Here is a 17,690-nt window from a genome sequence, read left to right on the forward strand (position 1 = left end):
AGAGAGAGAGAACATGATAACAATATTTATAGTTTGTGTAATGACAGCTAACAGTGCTCGGCAAGCTGGACTTCTGCCCTGTCAAAGACATGCTCGTGATTTTGAATAAAAAAAATTATTTGGCCAGCATTTTAATACTTAAAGCTTGGGCAAAAACTAATGTGTCCTGGTGTGTTTGGGTGGTAGAGGGGACTATTCCATGGATAATCACTGCTAGATCTACATCAAAAGGGCCACATGGGTCAGGAAAATAAATGCTGCATAATCTGTCCCTGGGAGAATCGGCCTAACAAGCTCATTTGAGAGGGAAATAAGATGTGTGTGTCTAACTAAATTCCTTGCTATAGCTGCTTATTTTCCTCTATAGATGTGTCTGTGTGTATTTATTTGTCTGCAGCAATTAAAACCATAGGTATGCAAGCAATGTCAAGGGACTACTGAATCTTTAGGGGTATGATTCTGCCTTTCTATTATTTAGAACCTCATTCAAGGAAAATAGAACAATAAAAAACAACAATTAATATCCATGAAACGTTCTCATGATTGGGTTGTATTCTGTGTTTGTCTAACTCAGGGTAAACCCATTAATAATTTCTTCAGCTGATGGAGGCAGATTTTCTTTGGCCAAGCTGCATGAGATCTAGAGCCACACTTTCATTCTACCTACACCATTCTTGTATGATTATTGATCACAATGTAGAAGTCACTTGAAAACGGGCTTCAAATATTGCATGTAAGTGTCATAATCTGTAGAGCAGCTTGCACTGAGAAATGTTACCTACTGAATAGAGTTTCCATGATACCTTTTACAACAGAAATGGGAACAACTTTCATGATATTTTTTTCTGCCCTCCAAAATTTTCCCCAATATTAATTGTGATTTTGAGATGAACTTTTGGAGAGACGCCCACCCCCCACCCACCCCGTACCCTGGAAGAAGCTGCCCAGAAAAGGCATCTGCTTTTGTACAGTTCTGAGCAGTCTTCAGCCCAGACACATTCAGGCAATACAATAGACCTGCAACTTATGCATCATTTACAGTGGTGGCTTTGCATGTGTGGCAGGAAAATAAATGGAGAACAGGAGGGAAACAGTCAGAACAGGACATTTGAGATCTCACACAATCTTTCCAGGGTCCAGTAAGCAAGGTGGAGGGCTTACAAAGTCTTTTCACACTGGAAAGACTTTTAAGACCTTAACCTGCTTACTGGGCTCTGAGGAGGACACTCAAGGCCTCTAGAAGGCTGTGGAAAGCTCCTGCAAGATCTTGGATGGCCCTGCAAGCCTCCCACAGCCCCGGAAGTTGGGATAATCATGCAGAGGTGGTTCCTGGGGTCTTCCTGACATCACAGTACTTTGCCTTTGTGTGCAAACTCCCAGAATGTAACCTTTGCCAAAGTTGCATAAAGTATTGTGCATGCCTTCATGGCCTTCTGCACTTTTGGTGCTACTCCCCTTCCTAATCAAATAAGCCTTCTTCAGCCTCATAATATAAAGGTGGTCATCAAAATCTACCATATTTTTAAATGTGAAACAATGGTTCCCAAATAAATACTGTTCCCATTCTAAGTTTGATTCATATTTCTAGTTTTATTTTGCAATGTTCTAAAATGAATACATACATAGATATATCCAGCTGTCCTTGGAAAATATGGTATAGATCTCAATATTGGTTGCATGCATGCATCTTTTAGACCCTCTTCTGGAAATGGATTACAAAGAACACTTGCAAAGAACACTTTTTATGAACATATGACCATAAGGAATAACTTTGTCCACATTGCAACTGCAGCTGGTCACCAGAACAGCAAACAAGAAGGAGTCCTAGAAATTAGCACTTTCCTAGTCTTGGGTCACTAGATGCTGTTCAACTACAACTCCCAGCATCCACGACCCTTGGCCATGCTAGCCACTGTTGTTCAACAACATTGGGGAGCTAAGGTGGGAGGGCTCCTCTACCCTAGATCCACATGCTACCTGAGGGGCATCAGCCTTTTGAAGGCACCTTTCACTTCCTTGTTCCTCAGGCTGTAAATCAGGGGATTCAACATGGGGATCACTATTGTGTAGAATACAGAAGCAATTCTGTCTCTTTCCAAAGAATGGCTAGCATTTGGCTGGCAATATATGAGGAGAATGGTAGCATGGAATATAGTGATGGCTGTGAAGTGAGAGGCACAAGTGGAGAAGGCTTTGTATTTCCCTTCATTGGTGCGAATCCTGGATACAGATATAATAATGAAAATGTAGGACATGAGAATGATCACTATGGTGCTAGTCTCCACAAAGGTAGCAAAAATGAAAAGTAACATCTTATTGGTGCTGTTGTCAGAGCAGGATATGGCTAACACTGGGGAAATGTCACAATAGAAGTGATGGATGACATTTGGCCCACAGAAAACTAGCCGAAAAGCAGAACAAGTGTGAACTAGGGCACAAACCATGCCACACATGTAAGAAACAGCTACCAGTTGGGTGCAGAGCTTTCTAGACATGGCCACTGTGTACAGCAAGGGATTACAAATGGCCACGTAGCGATCATATGCCATCACAGCCAAAAGGTAAGATTCAGCCACCACTAAATTAACAAAGAGGTACATCTGTACTGCACAAGCAGAGAAAGAAATTCCTTTGGCCTCAGAGATGATGTCCACAAGCAATTTGGGTGTGATGGATGAAGAATAACAAATGTCAATAAAGGACAAGTGGCTGAGGAAGAAGTACATGGGAGTGTGGAGTCGCACTTCGAGCCGGATTATGAGGATGATGCCAAAATTCCCCATCAAGGTGACAACATAGATTGTGAGAAACACCACAAAGAGGAGGATCTGCAGCTCTGGGTGGTCTGTGAATCCCAGGAGGATGAACTCTGATACCAAAGTGTAATTTCCTTTCTCCATTCCTTTGAGATCATGCTTTATCGCTAAGAATTGGGGAAGATGGTAGTGGATACAAGATTGTTGACTCAAAAATCAGCTTTGAACAAGATTATCTGTTGCCATATTATTTTGTCAATGAAGAGTGCCGCAGTAAAGGCTTCATGTTGACACCTCTGTGCATGGTCTGGGTAGAGTCTTGTGAGCTGGATAGAGAGATCTGGATGACTTAAATGATCCTGTAATTGGTTTGAAAGAGAACCTAAATCTAAAGGTTCATCACTATGAAATATTCTGTATTTATACTGGATATGTTTTTGTTGTTTTATCATTTCTTATTTGCTGTCCTGTGTTCCTGTGTGAGGAAGGATAGCATATAAATTTAATTAACAAAGAAATAAAATGCAAGAAGCATATTAAATTCAAAGTCCACTCACTACATTTTTTATTTATTTTTACTTTTATTTTATAGTGACCACAGAATGTGAAAGGAGAAGGAAAATCTCCCGCCAGTTGTCTAAATCTGGGGTAAAGTTTATGAAAAGCTAAGTGGCTATTGTGAGAGTTAATGCTGAAGGGAAGGTCTTTGCCTCTGAAGGATCCTGGAAGGAAAGAGAGGGTTCCAGTTCTGCTCAGAACTGTTTTTAGTTGCAGTGGCCAACATTTTCTGGGACCAATCCTAACTTTGTTCCTGCCCTTCTTACCTGTCTGATCCTTATCATGGGAAGCCGTGAAGGAAGAGAGAAGATGCTCTTCCTTGAATTCAAAAGCAAATGCTACTTGAGTGTGCGGGAGCTGTTTTTCATTCAGTTTTATGGCCTTTGGGGTTTAATCTCTGGAGCAATTTGAGAATTCCCCATCTTGGAGAAAAGAAACATTATGACAAAACTTTAGTTGCAATGCTTTTTTTTTCTAGAAAAAATAGGTGCCGGTACTCACCATGAAGTTGTTACAGCAAGTGCCACACTTTTTAACCACAACAAAAAGAGATGATAGTACTGCATCCCTTTGAGTACCCACTGGAAAAAATCCACTGTATCAGTTGTATTATTATTATCTGTGCTTTTTTTTTCTTAAAAAAATATGTTTAGGGGTACTCTCATTTTCATACTCACATTGAAATGTTTAGGAGTATGCATACCCTTGCATCACCCCAGAAAAAAGCACTGATTATTAAAATGCACAGTTATCTTTAAAGGAACAAATAACACTGCTACCATTCCTTGCTCCACCAGCCCCAGGCTCCACTCTTGCTCCCTGACTTACAAGACCAGAGCGCTGGGCAATCGATTTTCTAATGAAACCTAGAGATCCTTTGAACATGGGTTCTCAGTACAGTGATACCTTGGAAGTTGAACAGAATGTGTTCCAGAAGTCCGTTCGACTTCCAAAACATTTTGGAAACCAAGGCGCAGCTTCCAATCAGGAGCTGCAGAAGCCCCGTCGGAGATTTGGGTTCCAAAGAACGTTCGCAAACCGGAACACTAACTTCTGGGTTTGCGGCATTCGGGAGCCAAAACATTCAACTCGCAAAGCATTTGGGATCCAAGGTACGACTGTAAAGTGAAGTACAGTCATACCTCATTTTGCGGCCAGGGTCTGTCCTGGAGTCCCGGCCACTAGCCAAAAAGGACGCAGGGCAAAGCCATGCATCTGCGCACACGCATGGAGCGGTTTGTGCTTCTGTGCATGCACGAGCAGCAAACCTGGAAGTAACCCGTTCTGGTACTTCCGGTTTTGCTGCGGACGTTTGCTGGAATGGACGCTAGACAAGGTGGATGTTTGCGGAGGTATTACTGTACAGCATAGGCAATCTGCTGCTCATGTGAATAAATGTCAGAACTGAATTAAACTTTGGCTGCCTTCAGTTGGGCTTGTATAGCTCTATTTAGGCATTCCGCTGCACACAGCTGTAATTGTGTAGAAAGTCAGAGTGGTGCTATACTGTCCATTAAACTTTAATTAGTTTAATGTTAAGTAAACGTCCAGTGTGCTTCCAACGCCATAAATGTTATCTCAGCAGAGAATTTCGTGCAGCGGTTGAAGAAGGCAGGAGAGTCAGTACCTTTCAATGAAGAATCCTGGAGCAAGCACTTTGGAACTCAGGAAAAAACTTTATTTACAAAAGAAAAACCCTGGCGATAAAGCACACATGCTTTTATCTCCGGCATAAAGAAAACTTTACTCTAAACTTAACTCATATCAGCAAACACGCCCATGGCCACAAACTGAGTCTGCGAGTCAGGTCAAGGGGGAAAACACACGGGTGAACTGACTATTTATACAAACTAACTCACATTCCTGGATGCTTAATGACTTCCAGCTGCTCAGTGATTAGAGCAACTTGTTACCTCTTAACCCTTTAGTACCAACATATACCTGGCTATCTGCCCCCAGCCCTATGAAGAGGCGGGCAGGGAGGGCAAAATCTCCACTCCTCTATTAAACCATGCTGCAGCTGCATTTAAATTGAGGGCAAAGTGCTTCACAGAGCACTTTAGCAAACAAATTAGGACAGCTTAAGGACTCCAATCGGTGTGAAGCTGGTTTGAAATACAATGCATCAAATAGTAGCACTGTAAAAGAAAGTACTAGATACATGTGTATTTTGGGTAATGTCATGTGAACATGTCCAGCACTGGAAATGCAGTTGAGTACACACTAAATGGGAGTCTGAACACAGCCTAAGTTGCAGTCTTAAGGAGCTCCTTATGCCAATGGATGAAAAGTTAAGCTTATAAAACTAATTAATTAAACTTGTTTATGTGGCAGTTCATCATCAAGGATACCTTATTCTTCCATGTAGGAAATACAATTGGTAGGAATAATATGTGGCACCAGAGCAGTCTTGTGTACCACATGCTACACCAATGCCCTAATACCAGGACCTGTGTGCAAAGATGCAGGGCTGTCATATGAACTAATGAGTTAAGTTCTGGATCGTTTCAGGGAGATTTTCCCCTAAGACAAAAATCCTCTTGTGCTTTCATCTTCCAACCTACAGCAGAAAAACAAAGTCCAAGTGCAGAAACAACTTGAAAAAGACACAAACAAATTCAGAATCATTGTGCTCTTGGGATGAGGCCACGGTATAGGCACTCTTGGGGAGAGAAACAAGTATTTCCAGTGACTTGTGGTTTCATACATGCAGTTAAACAATGCTGAGAGCTTCCAGAGGAGCCATTTCCATGCCTCTTAAAGGTACAGATAAAATTTAAAAATCTGACCTTGTTTCCTTTCTTAGAAATATCTTATTCCAAAAGTTTTATATGTATATGATGATATATCGGTTGATGGTGATATTTGTGCATTTGGATATGAATGGCGAGAAGCCTCAAGTGGAGCATAAATTAGCAGTGAAAATATTTAAAGAGATGGGAATAGAAAGCAAATCAGAAACATTCTCAATTGATGAAGATGTTTTTTTCTGCCAAAAGTTTAATGTATATATTAACCAGTAAATATATGTTTTAATACTCAAACTAAGGGGTGTCAGAAACATGGCTAAAGGTTTTGCCAGGAGATGTGGAGAAAAGGTAGGATTTGAAATATTGACGAGAATGGCAGGATTTGGAAATGGCTTGGATATAGGAGAAGGAAGGAGATGAGTTGGAGATGATTCCAAGCTTGGACACCAAGGAGTTGACCTTCTAGACTTTTACAGCATTAGCAGCCAACTAAAATAAAATACGGTATTTTTTCTTTCAGCTCCAATGCCATCAGGTGACAAGGACAGACAAAGACTGGCATGTGAGAGCAGCATTGAAGGAATGTCTGAGGGAAATGGCTCTTCGGGAACAGACTTCATCCTTTTAGGATTTACAGATCAGCATGAGCTCCAGGTTTTGTGCTTTGTGCTCTTCTTTGCCATTTATATTTTTACCGTGGCTGGGAATCTCGGCATGATTGTGTTAATCAGGATGGACCATCGGCTCCACACACCCATGTACTTTTTCCTTAGCCATCTTTCATTCCTAGATGTGTGCTATTCTACTACAATTGTCCCCAAGACCTTGATGAATTCTTTAGCAAACAGCAAATCCATTTCTTTCTCCGGATGCACCATTCAGCTCTTCTTCTTTGCAGCTTGTGCTACCACTGAGTGCTAACTGCTGGCTGCCATGGCCTATGACCGTTATGTTGCCGTTTGTAACCCTCTGCTGTATGCGGTTGTGATGTCTCATAAGCTTTGCATAGGGCTAGTGGCTGGGGCATACGCTGCTGGCGTGATTAGCTCAGCCACACACACCATTTCCATCTTTCACCTGCCATTCTGCCGTTCTCGTAGGATCAACCATTTTTTCTGTGACGGGCCTCCACTCCTAACTCTGGCCTGCTCAGACACACATTTCAATGAGATGCTGCTTTTTGCGGTTGTTGGCTTCAACATCATAGTCACCACTGTTATCATTCTAGCATCGTACTTGTCTGTCCTCACCACTATCCTGAGGATCCGGACAACGGAAGGGAGGCACAAAGCCTTCTCCACCTGTGCCTCCCATTTGGCCTCTGTTGCTTTGTACTATGGGAGTTCCCTCTTCATGTATTCACGGCCCAGCTTGAGCTATTCCCTAGATCAGGACAAGGTGGTTTCTGTTCTATACTCAGTTACAATCCCCATGTTGAACCCTCTCATCTACAGCATGAGGAACAAGGAGGTGAAAGATGCCCTCAGAAAAGTGAGAGGCAGATTCCTTTCTTGGTGACTAAAACTGCACCGTAAGATAGAGGGGGTCATACATTTTTCTGATGCAAGAGCCAGGCGGCATGGCTAACCAAATGTCTGGTGGTCTCAGCACAGAGGTGGGGAAGCTGTGAGCCTCCAAATGTTGCTGGACTCCAGCTCCCATTGTCTTTGACCATGAACTACGTTGGCTAGGGCTGATGGGAGTTGGAGTCCAACAACATCTATAGGGCCACAGGTGGTCCACAAGTGGGGAATGCCCACAGGATCTGCCGTCATATAATATGTTGAAAATGCTGCCCTATTTAAGAAATACATTCCTGCCCTGTTCTTGACTTGGTACAGGAAACTCTGTGTGATTTTTGTTGGCTTGTATTGTACAGAATCATCTATTCCACTTGCATGATGTGCAATACATAGGTGTTTTATACTTTTTGATAAAGTTAGATGTCACCTCTGTGCAAAGAGGAAGTGGGGGGGGGGGAATCCACATTTGAGTGTCATAATAACCACATGCCCAACTTTGCTCTGTTTCTTTTGAGTCTGCTGCTGATGTCACAAACTGAAAGGACAAATATGAGCTGTGTAAGGCCTTTGGTATGATGGGGAGAGGAGTCTGCTTCTTTTTCTGATGGTGTGTTTCACATAAGTGAGTTTGACCTTTACTGCCTTTTCTACAATTAAGGTTCCCAGAGTAATTGCACTGGAATGCTTTTAGTCCTGTACAATTTATCTTGACAGATTAAAATGGATTAAATCACACCAGTCAGGCTTCACAGCGCTATGTGAAGCAGACAATTAATGAGCTGTTGCTCCTTCCCATCTTTAGGCTATTGTGTAGTTAATGATAACCTCTGCCTTTCGGGATGAGCACCAAAGTTGTAAGGAGCACAGCTTCAGTATTAAGTCTCATACTCAGGTTAACCTTAAGGACAAACGCCAGTATAACAAAAGAAAATTGCATATATAGAGCATGTTATATAAATGAAGGACATGTTCAATGAACTTTTTATGTGTTGCTTTGCTGTAATCTATACAAAATCCCAGTAAGGTAAATTGGTATTATTAACCCACATTGTGGACTGAGGGAGAGCAGCTTGCATAAGTCTACCTAGTCAGCTGAAAATCAGACCTTCCATGGCTTTGTTTATAGCTCTTTGTAAGTCCTGACAGTCACCTAGTTGTCCTGACACTGTGTGAATGACACATGGACACCACCTTCCTGTCAAGCTTGGCCCATGGGGAATGGGGGAGATGAGAATGAAGCCCGCTGGGCAGCTCCAGTTCCTCACCACATACCTAGTGAGATGATGGTAGAAATGTATTCCTGAAGGGGAGTTCCCGATTTATAACCCAGTCACTCAGCCACTATGCTATGTCAGCATTCAGTAAGCTAATTTATCAACATGAAGCTTTGGGTAGCACTTTTAGGTAAATAGGTCCACTAGCTGAGGATGAATTTTTTCTTCTGCCTCTCAGGAGAGCCAGTGTGGTGTAGTGGTTAAGAGCAGTAGTCTCGTAATCTGGGAAACCGGGTTCGTGTCTCTGCTCCTCCACATGCAGCTGCTGGGTGACCTTGGGCCAGTCACACTTCTTTGAAGTCTCTCAGCCCCACTCACCTCACAGAGTGTTTGTTGTGGGGGAGGAAGGGAAAGGAGAATGTTAGCCACTTTGAGACTCCTTAAAGGGAGTGAAAGGCGGGATATCAAATCCAAACTCTTCTTCTTCTTCTTCAGTTAGATTTCACCATAGATTTCATTCAAGTGTTCTAGCCTTGTTATGTAAAGTACTTAAGCATGTTCTTCATTTAAACGTATCAGTAATCTAACAGAAGTATCCATGCTTCCAATCATATTATGTATAATTTTAGAGATCATATGAATTGTTTTTATTTTCGGAGAAGACTCTGGACTGTTCCCCTCAAGACAATGAGCATAATATGGTTCTGAGAAAAAGAATGTTTCGTTAGTTAAACTTCTTCCTGGAATAAAGGTCCCACAAAATGGTGCTGGGGAGCTGTGGCTTTAAACTGTGTCCTTTGACAGGCAGGCACTGAAGGGTTCCATCCTGTCTCTCGTCTAATGTGGGGAAGCTACTGAGCTCAGTTATCTGTATGGAGCCTACTAACCCTGAAAGTGATACCATCCTTGGTCCTGGCACTTATCCTGATACAATGTTGAGTGATTTATCCCTGCCTTGGAAATATGGTCTATGTTGCTTATAAACCTGATCAATAAAGTTGTGGCTATTGATTAGGAGTTGTGTCATGGTCTATCTTCTAGCTGGTTCAGTAAATATGGAAATGACAACTTCTGCATCTCTGGGTCTTTCTTACTCCTCTGAGATCAAGTCCCTCAAATTAGTAAACAGTATATCTTTCCAATTAGTATAACAGTGTTTGTTCCCATATGAATACATGCAAAAGGAATTTAAAGGCAAAAGGAATTTAAGGCACAGTGGAAGAAAGATATAGCTCTTTTGCCAACCTCAGCTGACTGGCCAACTGGCCTCAGTGAGATCAGCAGCACACTCTATAGTTGCTGTGATAATTACTTACTTGAGGACTTATTTACATTACGATAAAATCACCAAACCACAGAAACAATATGGTACTGAAGTCTGGCAGTGAGGCACTTCCACTGTCAAGTAACTTTCTTCACATTAATTAAGGTAGGTAGGTAGTACATGATCACAAGAGATCAGATGAGTTGTCTCCTTACTGCCCTTGGACAGTGCGTATGACTGGGGATAGAAATGGTGGCTGAGTGTATTTGTGGGGGCCTGTGTGTGAATGTATATGTATATGAAAAGATGTGTACAAGGGAGAATGATGTTTCTGTGCGTGTTTAGGGGAAGATGAATACTACTTGTGAATGGGGTATCTGATAGGTCAGAAACATAAAAGAAGCAGACCCTGACCTCTCCCATGGCACCTTCCCCTCAAACTTGCTGGATGAGACTCAGTGAGCTAGGCTCAGTGAGACTAGCAGAATTTCATGCCTGCTTAGGACATCCTGGACCAGTGTGAGAATAGTAGTATAAAGCACTAAAATATATAGCTGTGTAATTCTTAAAACATTGACTTAAATCTGTACCACAATCTGATGCCTGTTTACCCTGAAGTAACTGTCGGGATCCAAGCAAAAGCCAGAGCCTCCAGCTCTGCTCTTAGTCCAGAGGAATTTGGCCACCCTCCAGGTGCCCGGCTTGAATCCTTAAGACCTCCTGCCAGCGTCTGCCGGCAAGATCAAAGGAGGTCTCCAATCGGCGATTCTCCTCAACGTGAAGGAGAACACACCACCCCTCCCACTCCCATCTCCAGGGAGGGGGAAAGAGCCAGACAGAAATATATCTACATGTCTTTATTCCTGTCGTTCAGCAGTACAGAGAAACATGTCTGTACACTTTGCTTCCCAATGCAGAGAGAGAATAGACTCCACCCATGTACTTCCAGTACAGGGTCATGTGCTGCTCTGAGGTAACATCCAGCTCTCAGAGCACTTTACAGACAGTCCCAGTTTCCCACGGGACAATCCAATAACATCAGTTTCCTGTTTACCATTCCAGCCACCTGGTGCTTGCTTCTGCATTGCTCCTTTTTCGTAACATCCTCCCCCAAAAGAATCAATGCGTGTTGCAGCAAGCAAAGCATGATCCAGAGAAGAAAACAAACAGTTGTTATACACATAACACTCCCCTGTTGTTTCAGTTCCACCCTTGGAACTCCCCGCCACTGGTTTCCCCAGTGTACCTCTCTGGTTGTCTTGTTTCCAAGGAATGAGTGCATCTGCATTACCTTGGCTAGCAACTCTTTGTTGTGTCTTTGTCTCTGACTTAGACACAGCTCCAACCTGTCCTCGGTTGTTTACAACAGCAACACATGCAACAGCTAAGTTAGCAAACTCTTTTGAGTACCTCTTGGGTGGTTGACCCTTTGTAACTCTCTCAGACCTACGTATGAGGTGCTGATCCTCTCTGCTCACTGGTCCTGTCTCAGGACTCTTTGGAGACCTAGTTCCAATGGTAAACAGTGGTTCATCCTTCAGTTGTGAAGGCCTATCCATTGTGTGAGACTTCCTCTCAATGACTGTGACAACTGAGCTCTCCGAGCTATCAGTGTCATCACTTTCTGTACAGCTGAAATCAGTGAAATCATCATCATCTGAATCGTCCTCAGTGGGAAATGTGTGTACTATCACTCTCTCCTGTTCAGGAGCACTCTCTAGAAATTTTGTGAGAATCACCTGACCAGATTCAGACAAAATTACTCTGTAGAGACCCTTTTCATACCCCACAAAAATGCCTCTGGCATTCTTTACTCCACCTGGAGCTTCTGTTCTCACATGAGACCCAAAAACCTTGAAATGGGCAACAGAAGGTTTTCTGTGGAACAGTTTCTCAAAAGGAGAACTTCCCAACTCTTTTGAAACCTTTCTCACTTTCGTATAACAGAACGACACTAGAGACTCGGCCCAGTACTCATGTGGCAGATGTGAACTTAGCAATTGCGCTTCCATCCCCTTTTGCAATTCTCTGTTCACCCGTACACAGACACCCCTGTTCCACGCTTCCGCTGAAACAGAAACCTTGTGTCTTATTCCCTTCTTCTGCAGGAACCTCTGGAAATCCTGTAAAAGAAAAATCTGCTTCTCATCTGTGAATAGACAATCAATGTTAGCATCATGCATACTCTTAACTTTGTCACAAAACTCCTGAAACCTCTCCAAGGCTTCCTTTGGCTTTCTCAACACATAAACCCAGACATAGTTAGAGAAATGATCCACACACACAAGATAATATCTTGCATTGCCTCTAGATGGTTCTAGAGGACCAATCACATCAGCATACACCCGCTGAAATACTCTGTTGACTCCGGTCTTCTTCTTGCTCACCCCTGCAAGAGAAACTAGGTTAGACACAGACGAATTACATTCCATGTAATCACCTTGTGCAAAAGTCAACAAATAAAGTCCATCCTTCTGTTTGGCAGAAAGATAAAGCTCTCCATCTTTGTAGATCTCGCAGCTCTCAGCATCGTAGGACAGTTTCAGTCCTCTCTTTGCAATCTGCGAAACACTCAGCAGATTGAACTTCAATTCAGGAACCAAGTAAACATTGTTTATTGTCAAGTCCAGACTCTTAAGATAGACAGTTCCCACGCCGGCCGCTTCCAGCTCCTGACCATTGGCCTGTTTCACAGCGAAGCTTTGCTTCTTAAACGATGAAAAGAGTTCTTTGTGTGGAGACATATGAACGGTCGCTGCAGTGTCGATAATAAACGCGTTCCCAACATCTGGCGTGGTTCCCTTCGCCATCAAAGCCTTTGCAGGTTCCACCATAGGCTTGGTATGACCTTTGCCTGACGCCTCAGGCTTTGCTGAGCGGCCCTTCGCTCCTTTTGGCTGACGTGGCTTCTTACAGCTCCGCTGAAGATGCCCAGCCTGTCCACAACTGTAACACTGGACAACATTCAAAGCTACAGCATCCTTTCCAGTAGCCTCATCGGTGGGGGAATTAGAACTCCGTTCCTCCCTCCCCCTGTCCTTTATTTCCAGTGCAGCATGCCGGCTGTGTTCTTCTAGAACCACGGCACTCAGGGGCACTCCCCCCTTCTTGGCATCCATGCTGAATCCTTGGGTCAGTTTTGCACTCAATCTCAAGCCAGCTTTCACTTTCCAAGCCAGTAAACCTCCAAAAGTCTTTGTTTACTGCTTCACTGGCAGGCTTGCCTTTGGGCTGTGTTTTTCAAAACCCTTGCACAGCTGCGCAGATACACTTTCGATTTCCCAGGCTCTTTTTAGGCCACTCTGTAACTGGCAGACGTTGCCTAGCAACCTGCTCAGAACGGAACTCCTTATCTTAACCACAGGAATTTCTGGTATGCAAGCTTGCTCTTTCAGAGCTGTTGTTTTTCAAACACAGCTCTTTCTTGTGAACCAGAGAATTAAACCTTTCTGCGTTCACTTTTCTCTTGCCCGAAATGCAGCATACCTTTCTCTGGCTCCGTTGCCTTGAAACACACTCCTCTCGGTGTCCAGCTGTCTGTTTCAGCTTCTGGCTGCAGGCAGACGCTTTCTTTATCTCCTTAGGTGCAGAGGATGGCAACGATTCATCGACCTCTCACCTCTCATGCAGATTCTCATAGATCAGATATCCATCGGTCTGCTACCAGTTGTCGGGATTCAAGCCAAAATCCAGAGCCTCCAGCTCAGCTCTTAGTCCAGAGGAATTTGGCCACCCTCAAGGTGCCCGGCTTGAATCCTTGACCTCCCCTGCCAGCGTCTGCCGGCAAGATCAAAGGAGGTCTCTTCGGCGATTCTCCTCAACGTGAAGGAGAACACACCACCACTCCTCCCACTCCTCTCCCATGTCTTTATTCCTGTCGTTCAGCAGTACAGAGAAACATGTCTGTACACTTTGCTTCCCAATGCAGAGAGAGAATAGACTCCACCCATGTACTTCCAGTACAGGGTCATGTGCTGCTCTGAGGTAACATCCAGCTCTCAGAGCACTTTACAGACAGTCCCAGTTTCCCACGGGACAATCCAATAACATCAGTTTCCTGTTTACCATTCCAGCCACCTGGTGCTTGCTTCTGCATTGCTCCTTTTTCGTAACAGTAACGCCTACTGAATGATTTGGGGCTTACTTCAAAGTAATAAGGCATAGGATTGCAGCTTCAAAGCATTTTTAAAGATAACAGTTGCATATTAAATGATCTAATCTGAAAATGATTTTTAAAAAGATGCATATTCACAAAGCTGGATATTAGTGCAAATGAAGAAAAAAATTTATATGGAATTTATTCCGCTAATGAACTATGGGAGTAACATTTGTTAAATTATATAACTATTCTTTGTAATATCACTAGGTATTATGATGTTTTTTTATATTTGCAGATTGAGGATAAAGGAGAAATTCATGCTCTGCAAGCTATGGCGCACAAGTAGCCTGTACGAATTGGTAATCACAGAAATACTCATTATTAAGTACAGTGATACATTCTGACATTTTGGGTTATGACTTCTGAAGGTATTTCAGCACACTCTATCTCCAACTGCCTCTGTCCACGCACACCCTTAATATCTGGCAAGGGGGTGGAGAAGTCAAATGACCTCTTCACAGAGCAAGATGTCAAAATAGGCAGCGCACTACACTGCAGACTTCACTTCCTTCCCCATCTGAAGGTGCACAAAGATCCATGTTCAATCACCATAACTACAGCAGGAATAAATCAGCTGCAAAAATGTCTACAAAAAATATCAGTGTTGTATCTGAATTTATTTTTGTGGGATTTGCAGATGTACCAGAACTGAAGATTCCCATCTTCACATTGTTGCTGCTGATCTATGTTATTACTGTGGTGGGCAACCTAGGGATGATTTTGCTGATCAGAATGGACTCTCAGCTTCACACCCCCATGTACTTTTTCCTCAGTAATCTGGCTTTCTTAGATTTTTGCTATTCTTCCAACATCACCCCCAAAGCCTTAAGAACTTTACTATCAGAGAAGAGAAACATTTCTTTCCTGGGATGCTTCATCCAACTGTATTTCTTTGTTGCTCTGGTAGGTACAGAATGCATTCTTTTTGGGCTAATGGCTTATGACCGCTATGTGGCCATCTGCAACCCTTTGTTGTACACATCAATCATGTCACACACCCGATGCGTCAAGATGGCTGGCGGAGCATTCACAGCCGGTTTCTTGAACTCAATCATTCATACCACTTTGGTAGGTACTTTGTCTTTTTGCCAGTCTAATGAAATCAACCATTTCTTCTGTGAGATCCCCCCACTACTCAAGCTCTCATGTTCTGATACATCCATAGCTGAAACACTAGTTTTCATTTGTGCTGGAATCAATATGTTAGGCTCTCTCTTGATAATACTGAGTTCTTACCTGTACATCCTTTTCACGGTGCTCCAGATGAAGTCAGCCAAGGGCCGCAAGAAAGCCTTTTCCACCTGCATCTCCCATCTGATTGCTGTGATCATATTCTATGGAACGACTATATATGTCTATTTGCAACCTAGTTCCAACTATTCAGAAGATCAGAATAAAGTTGTGTCAATGTTCTATTCCTTTGTCATCCCAATGCTCAACCCCTTAATTTACAGTCTGAGGAACAAGGAGGTGAAAGAGGCAATGAAGAGAGTGATGGATAAGAATGCATTTTCACATTTACTATAAAATACTATATCAACAGACTGTCGAATTAATTAGATTGCATGTTAGATTTTATTCAAGTCCTCTAGCCTTGTTATGTAAAGTACTTAAGCATGTTCTTCATTTAAACATATCTGTAATGCAATAGAACTGTCTATGTTCTTTGCCATATTTTTAAACATTTTAGAGAATATATGGATCCACCTTGTATTTGGAGGAGATCGTCAGGTATCCACCCTGATACAATGAGCATTGAGCTATTAGAAAACACTCCCCAAAAAGAGGCCCTCAAAATTGGCAAAAAAAAGACCAATGCAGCAATGGCAATAGAGCTGAATGCATGTGTTCCCAAATGAGCCTAAAATGGGTGGGAAACCTGGGGTCCTCCAAATTTCTTTGGACTCTGATGATTTCCTTCATCCACACCCAGCATAGAATCCTTCTGGACCACAACGGTAAGAAGTTTTTTTTTGGGGGGGGGACAACATTTTTCTGTGTGGTTATGCTGCTTCCTGAAGTACAAGGTGGTGCTGGGTACTGTTTCCCTAAAATGTGACCTTTGACACTGAATGGTTCCATCTTCTCTCCCATGCTTTTGACATCTACCTGAAGAAGTTAGCTGTAGTTTGGGGGTGGAATGTCATCACAATGCTGATGACACCCAGCTCTTACTTATTGCTTCCACAATTCAATCCTGTGGAGGCACTGCAAATTCTAAATTTATATAGTTTTGGAAGAAAATCAATTGAAATGTAATCAAGGTAGGACAGAAGCAATCTTGGTTGGCCATTTTAATGATCTTGGAGGAAGTACACAGACTTTTCTCGACTCTTTGTACAGAAGTGCCCTTATATTCAGAAAGATAGAATATACATTTCTGAAAGAATCTAAAGAACTAGGGTGGTTTGTTTCATACTTCACGTGGTATTAGAAGGATTTATCTGCAGGTCTAGAGGGAGGGGGAAAGAGTTTATGCTATCGGGAGAAGCAGCTGAGCTGAGTTTATCCCTGCCCTGGAAATGTGGTGTGTGTTGCTTGCAAGCCCAATCAATAAAGTTGTATCTGTTAATGATCTACCTTTTAGAAATCTTTAAGATAATATTTCAGTTTTATATTATGCTGCTTTGACTGTATACTCTATATTTGACTTTCTTCAGATAGCTTTATTTATGTTTTATAGATTTAATTTGCTGTAAACCGCTTTGAGATTTTTCTTAAAAATATAGAGTGGTATAGAAAATAAATAAATAAATAAGTTGATGGCAACGTCTGAGGCTCTGGATCTTTCTTAATCCTTGGAGATCAGGTTCCCTGATAAACAGTGTGTTCTCCAATTAGTATAAAAATGTTTGTTCCCATAGGAATGCTTGCAAGAGGAATTTAAGGCACAGTGGTAGAAAGATATAGTTCTTTTGTTAACTTCAGCAGATGGGGTAGACCTGACCCTGAATGAAATCAGTCACACACACTTTGCTTACTAGGACGATAACTTTATTGAGGACTTAAAGGTACATTGTAGCTGAATCACCGAGTCACAGAAAGAAAACACTCCTGAAGGTTGGTGGTGGGGCACTTTCACTGTCAAGTGACTTTCTTCGCAGTCATACAGGTAGGTAGTTTCTGATCCCATCAAGTTACATGTGTTCTATCATTATTGCGCTTTTACAGTGCTTCTGACTGGGGATATGAATGGTGAATGCATGTGAATGTGTGTGTCTATACTTTCTCTGTGTGCGGTGAACACACACATATATATGAAGTAGTGTGTGCATGAGAGAATGGGTTGTGTATTTTTAGGGATGGGTGAATACTGCTTGATGTGAATGGGGCATTTGGGTAGTTAGAATGTGAGATGTGGGGGAAGGGAAAGGAGAGTGAACAGTGTATATATGTGAAATGGGAGGAGTTCAGTGCAGGTATCAGATGGAATTATCCTCCAAAGAAATTTTAATACTGTTCCAGG

At 42.5% G+C, this 17,690-nt stretch overlaps 3 protein-coding genes across 3 annotated transcripts; 2 read left to right on the forward strand and 1 right to left on the reverse strand.

Annotated features, from left to right (window-relative positions):
* Window positions 1–1,973: 1,973 nt before the first annotated feature.
* Window positions 1,974–2,900, reverse strand: LOC128418835 (olfactory receptor 1038-like). The gene has a single exon (XM_053398921.1). The coding sequence runs from the start codon at window positions 2,898–2,900 to the stop codon at window positions 1,974–1,976; it is 927 nt and encodes a 308-aa protein (XP_053254896.1).
* A 3,725-nt stretch (window positions 2,901–6,625) lies between these two features.
* LOC128418829 (olfactory receptor 1020-like) lies at window positions 6,626–7,582 on the forward strand. Its single transcript, XM_053398909.1, is given in 1 exon segment — window positions 6,626–7,582. A coding segment is annotated over 1 exon segment (936 nt). The 5' UTR covers window positions 6,626–6,646.
* Window positions 7,583–14,806: 7,224 nt separating this feature from the next.
* On the forward strand, window positions 14,807–16,680 carry LOC128418849 (olfactory receptor 5F1-like). Its single transcript, XM_053398948.1, has 2 exons — window positions 14,807–15,715; window positions 16,675–16,680. The coding sequence occupies exons 1-2, from the start codon at window positions 14,807–14,809 to the stop codon at window positions 16,678–16,680; spliced, it is 915 nt and encodes a 304-aa protein (XP_053254923.1).
* Window positions 16,681–17,690: the final 1,010 nt, after the last annotated feature.

The sequence above is a fragment of the Podarcis raffonei genome, chromosome 1, assembly GCF_027172205.1.
Source record: "Podarcis raffonei isolate rPodRaf1 chromosome 1, rPodRaf1.pri, whole genome shotgun sequence".
In the NCBI taxonomy this organism is placed as follows: domain Eukaryota; kingdom Metazoa; phylum Chordata; class Lepidosauria; order Squamata; family Lacertidae; genus Podarcis; species Podarcis raffonei.